The sequence below is a fragment of the Pseudopodoces humilis genome, chromosome 4, assembly GCF_049639895.1.
Source record: "Pseudopodoces humilis isolate 2021_Gansu_Grassland_sample_001 chromosome 4, ASM4963989v1, whole genome shotgun sequence".
NCBI lineage: Eukaryota > Metazoa > Chordata > Aves > Passeriformes > Paridae > Pseudopodoces > Pseudopodoces humilis.
In genome coordinates, this window is record NC_142203.1 from 11,923,308 (window position 1) to 11,929,163 (window position 5,856).

At 41.3% G+C, this 5,856-nt stretch overlaps 1 protein-coding gene across 1 annotated transcript; it reads left to right on the forward strand.

Annotated features, from left to right (window-relative positions):
* The first annotated feature begins 926 nt into the window (after positions 1-926).
* Positions 927-5,043, forward strand: LOC102101928 (uncharacterized). The gene is given in 3 exon segments (XM_088054605.1): positions 927-2,742; positions 3,232-4,573; positions 4,575-5,043. Coding segments are annotated over 3 exon segments (3,627 nt in total).
* The last annotated feature ends 813 nt before the right edge of the window (positions 5,044-5,856 follow it).

Here is a 5,856-nt window from a genome sequence, read left to right on the forward strand (position 1 = left end):
CGCCCCTTGCTTTGCAAAAGGCTATAAAATTATACTCCAAACTTACCTTCCTTTGAGATCTCCCCAACGGACAGAAGACTCTGCGTCATTGGACAGCTGAGTGGACTTCGATGTTGGTAGCTATAATCCCCTTACTCTCTTTTCCTTATGCTTTGCTTTCTCCTCTTTTTTCTCTATCGCATATTAGTGCTGATGAGCACTCAATAAAGTGTGTTTTGTTGTTTAAGTCCTTGGTTTGCTGATAATCTTTTGTACTCTAAGACCGACTAAAAGAACCACATCACGAATCCCACCTTGAGGATCGTGACATAAATTTGCGTCACGGACAGGATTCTGACAGACAGAAGGGCTTGCAGGTTGTTGTGCAGTCTGTATAAGGGGAAGGAGGTTTCGCTTCAGCCGCACCTAGCCTGCCACGCTGGTGAGCAGTGTCTAGAAAGCAAGGGAGGCGACTCGAATTTCTCGCCCAGGTGAAAAGCACCCCTACACTCATTTGAGGGCTCTGTCTTCAGAATTTTACACAGGATCTTTGAGTACAAAAGGTGGGACTTACTGGTTTTTTATATGCTGACTGCTTGGTGTAGCGGAGAGACAGCCTGAATTTTAAGATAAAGGAGTGCCTCCCAAGCAGATTTGGTCTCTCCACCCACGGCAGGGGGGAACGCAGCGTTGGCTGCGTCTGATGTAGTGTGACTAAATTTTACCTCCCTGTAGTGGTTCTGTGTACTGTTATGTGTTTTTGATGAATTTTGACTGCTTGGTGTAGTGAAGAGACAACTTGAATTTTAACATAAAGGGGTGCCTCCCAAGCAGATTTGGTCTCTTCATCCAAACAGGGACGCGAAGGGTGACGTGGCAAAGGCTGCGTCTGTGCGTAACTTAAGTCTTACCTCCCTGTAGTGGTACTGGACCCTTCACGCACAAAGATGAGTGAACACTCTGAAAACTCTAGTATAAAAGATAAAGCTGTATTCATTGCTTTGCTAGCAAAACACAGTGCTAAGCCCTCCCCAGCTGGGCAAGAATGGGCTCAAAATAATTGGTTCAACCTGGAAAATGTAACTGATAGAATTCGCTCCCTGCAACATGAGTCAAAGTTAAAATTTGGCCGAAATAAAACCATAATTTGTTCTGTATTGGGAGCTTGCCTTACGTCAGCTGTAGAGGCTCGCACGAGACGAAGGCAGGAAGAAAATGCAATTATTGAATCCCTACAAAATTTAGTTGAAAGTTTGCAAAATGAAAATAATTTGTTACGAACTGCTCTGAGTGAGGAGTGTGCCAAAAATTCACAGTATGCTGACTCCTTTAAGGAGTCGTTGGAAAAAGAAACTCCTCAGATAAATCACATAAATTCTCAAGCAGAATTACATTTGGTAAAAAATCGTGGTGAAAACTGTTGCTCCCAAATAAGACCTTTGATTAAAACAGAATATAATTATATCAGTGATGAAGATCTTGATCCACATATAACCACTAAAGAAATCCCGTACACTGCTACTGAATTGGCTAAGTTGAAAAAGGTGTATGATCATCTCCCTCACGAGTCAGAGACAGAATACGTATTCCGAGTGTCTCTCACAGGGGGAGATCAAATTCGATTATCTGAACAAGAAGCAAGTGGTTATTGGGGACATGGTGTTTTCTTAACAACAGGAGATAACTGCAACCCATGGTCCCTAACACAGCGAGCTGCATATTGGGCAGGGGGACTTAACCCCCTGGAAAGGGGAGATCCTGTAGCTCTGACTGGCTCCCCAGACCAAATTCTAGAAAATATTCATAAGGCAGCTTGTCTACAACTGATTCATGAAAGAAAATTAATTGTTGGCTCTGAATCACCAATGTTGTTACCCGTGAAAGCTGAAATTATGACCCCTTTAATTTGTGGTCTTCCAGAATCACTGAAACCTACAGCAATTCTCCAAAAAACCATAGATGATATCCTTGTGGGAGGAGATGAAAAAGAAGTAATAAAAAATAAAGATGCTGAAAAGAGGTATACTACCTGGGAAAAGGGATTGTTTGTAGTTAATTCAGCTCTCATAGAAGTAGAAAAAATTGCACAACAACAACCAATTGCATTAAAAGGCCCTTTTGAAATTACAAAGACAGTCACTACTGGGACTCTCCACCCTGACGGGGTGACCCAGAGGGCCTCAGTGAGAAAGTGGTATGCCCAGATTGAACATTACTCTAACATCTTCTCAATAACAGAAGGAGCTGTAAAAAATCAGGTGATACCAAAAACTGAGAGCTTAAGTAGCAGCCATGACAAACCTGACCTGATAATTAAAGAAACCCCTCTTAACATAAAAACAGAAAAGGGTAGGCACATTTCTAGCCTACAGTATTGGTGGAACTTGCGGGTGAAGAAAGGGGTACCGAAGGATTTAATGGTTAACCTGCCGCTTGAAAAATTAAGTAAATTGGTCTCTCAGTGGCACGATTCCAGCCCCATTGTACCAAGCGCTCCACCTCCCCCTCAACTGATTCTGGGCAGTGGGCCAAAGCAACATCACTCACAGGTTCTGGACAGTGAGCAAAGACAATCAGCAAACTCTTGGTTCACTGATACCCCTGCCAAACGAGAGGGAGAGGTGTGGAGGTGTGGGGCAGTAGCCCTCCACCTTTCCTCTGCTGAACAAATCGTTACTGAGGGAGAAAGCAGCGCTCAGGCTGCAGAGCTGATAGCTGTTTGGAGTGTTTTCCAACATGAGGCACAGAATACCTCTCCTGTCTGTATCTACACTAACTCCTATGCTATGTTCAAGGGATATACTGAGTGGCTTCCTTTTTGGAAACAAAAGGACTGGGAAGTAAACAGAATTCCAGTATGGCAAAAGGAAAAGTGGCAAGAAATTCTATGCTTTCTGCTGGTAAGAATGGGGATTATATCTTGGTTAGTCCAAACTGAAACTTTTAAAAGAACTACAGAAGAATATGCATGGGTAGCCTCCGATGCCTTGGGGAAAGAGCATTGGATAAACACCCACTGGATAATTCCATCATTTTAATCTCCTGCCCCTATGTGGCAGACTCTGTTTTGTTTATTTTCTACAGAAGAACACCGAGGGACATGAAGATCAGATAAACCATGAACTTACAGATTTAAAATAAATGCTGTAGCAAAGCCTATATTTAGTGTAATAATCACATACCATGGTGTGAACACCCCTTTTTGTGCTAAATGACAAAGCTAATGTTTTCCTTCTTTTCTGTTAACTCAAGGTGATGATGTTTCAATACGCTGCAGACTGAGTACCGGATCCCACACTGAGCCTGTACACAGTCAAGTCGCTGGATCTCGTGGCCAGGTTATATCTTGTGAAACTCGGAATCAAGATTGTTGGCTGAATTTAACAGCTGTACAATTGTCCTCCAAAGTTGTGTGTGGTAAAAACAATACCAAATATTGGGGAGAGCTTAATGTTCAGGTTGTAATACCTACCACACAGCCACCAATTAGATTGACTCCAAAAATTTCTGAAATTGGACCCTATATAATCAGGAAAACTGGTCAACAACAAATGCTATTTAATCCAGCATGGTCTGTCAAACAAGTCAAATTACTAATACAAAACAATGTCTCAGAGATTCAGACAGCTTGTTCACCTTTTTTGCAAACTTCCTTTGAGGGGTGGACAACCTGGTTGTGAAAGCGAAATTCTTTTCACAAACGGATGACAAGAGATATAACCGGTGTTGTGGGATCAGGACTAGGAATTTTGAATAGTATTGATTCAGAAGTATTGATGAATAAATTGGCTGTTGCAACTAAAGATTTGACCAAAATACAACAACCACTGAGGTCATCTTTAACTGCCTTGGGAACCCAACAGTGGTTGCTATCAAACATATTACCAAATTGGGAAAGGGTAAATGTAGATGATCACAAATTAATAATTGATGCACTCAGTGCTACACAAAACAATGTTTCTCTGGCTCTTAGCTGTATTCAAGCCCAGTTGTGGATGCAGTCAGTTGCTGCATCAATTATCAGAGAAGGTGAGGAAAGCACCTTTCCCACGGAGATTCGGAAAATAGTCTGGGACAATGCCAATGATTTTGAAAAGGAATTTTAATCTTGGTGGAATTTGGTGAATTTTACCTATGATCCCGCCACAAACACAGCCACAGCTTTTGTGTTGACAATACGTAATGCTTCAGTACATTCAATATTTCCTAACATTGCATTGGGGCTGAATCATGACAGAGCTGTTCTCTATCCTTTAGAGCATAGGGAATGGGCCCATCAGATTGGTGGGAAATGGCAAACTGTAGGTTTAGAAAATTGTATTGTCCGGGAACAACAAGGGTTTATCTGTGAAAGTAATGCAATCAAAACTCAAGACATTTGTTTAGACACAGAACAGAATATCTGTCATTTTGAAATCCATCCTAATGACACTTCTGAAACAGTGCTTGTGTATGTAGGCAATGGATGTGAATGCTTGAGAACTGCTTGTGATAGTATGCTTGTAGAAAACATAGTAGTGGATACTAAGAATCATTCAAATTTTTGTGTATGCAATTTTACTGAGATTATTGGATGTGACTTTTCATATTTAGCTCATTACTTCATATTATCTTTTGCAGTATAATTACACTTTGATTCATCATTTAGTGCCTGCTCCAATTGGAATGAACTTTACTCTGGTAAGGCAATTGTTGCTTCACCAGGATTTAATCGAAATTTTGGAAAAGATCAAAAAGGATGGACAAAAGACCTTAGTTACAGTTCACCACAATGTGAAAGGAATACATCGTGTTTTGGAAAGAGTAAGGAAAGATGCTGAGCACGAGTGGTGGGACACTGTTTTTGGGTGGTCACCAACTGCTACAGGTGTTTTGAACAAATTGTGTCATCCCATCGTTGTCCTCTTGGTTTTAGTTTTACTTCGTTTTGTTCTATCAGCAATCTTGTACATCCTGAATTGGAGAATGATGAAGAGGTTGACACAATTGACTTCCATAATGGATGCACACAATTTGATTGGTACTTTACATGTTGCTGATACCCCTAAGGTTATCGATACTTGATGAATTATGCAGGTACTACAATAAATAATTTGTCATTGTGACTATGAGGTTAATCATTTTATCATGTTGTATTTTAGAATATAATTTATTGTTTGTTTTAAGATAAGAAACCAGTATGTGAGCCTTAGTTAAAATAATATATATGGAATAGTTTTTCTTTGAAATTAATATATTGATTTTCTTATTGTTTTGTTTTTTCTTTTTCCTTTTTCTGTCCCTTATCTTTTCCCTACTACCTGTCTCTGTTTTTTCTGGGATATACTACCAACTGTAACGAGTCCTGAAGAACTTTGCAGCAGCACTACAACATCGTGCAGAAAGACCTCGACAATTGTGAGCCACGGGGTGGTGTAAGAGATGGTCCGAAGATTCCCTCGTCTGTCTCACAACCGTCTCAAGGACAGAGACTGAGACCCTGAATATCACAAGGGACTTGGTTTGGGGGTTTGGGCCTAGCTGAGATGGATGTTTGCTAAGTGATTGTTTGTAGGTGGTTGCATGGTACACTGCTCTCGTTCCTGCTGGTGAGCAGAGGCTTGGTAACCTGCACAACGGGTTTTCCACAACTCATGGCTCTCATTCCTGCTGGTGAGCAGAGGTTTGAGCGTGGTACCCTGTGCAATGGGTTTTCCACAACACCTTGCCCTCGTTCCTGCTGGTGAGCAAAGACTTGCAAGACATGGATCACTCTGTACCCTACACCTGCTCCCCACGCAATGGAATTCATCACAATGATCATCAGTCTCCTCTGGTTTTGGCCCTGCGCCCCTTGCTTTGCAAAAGGCTATAAAATTATACTCCAAACTTACCTTC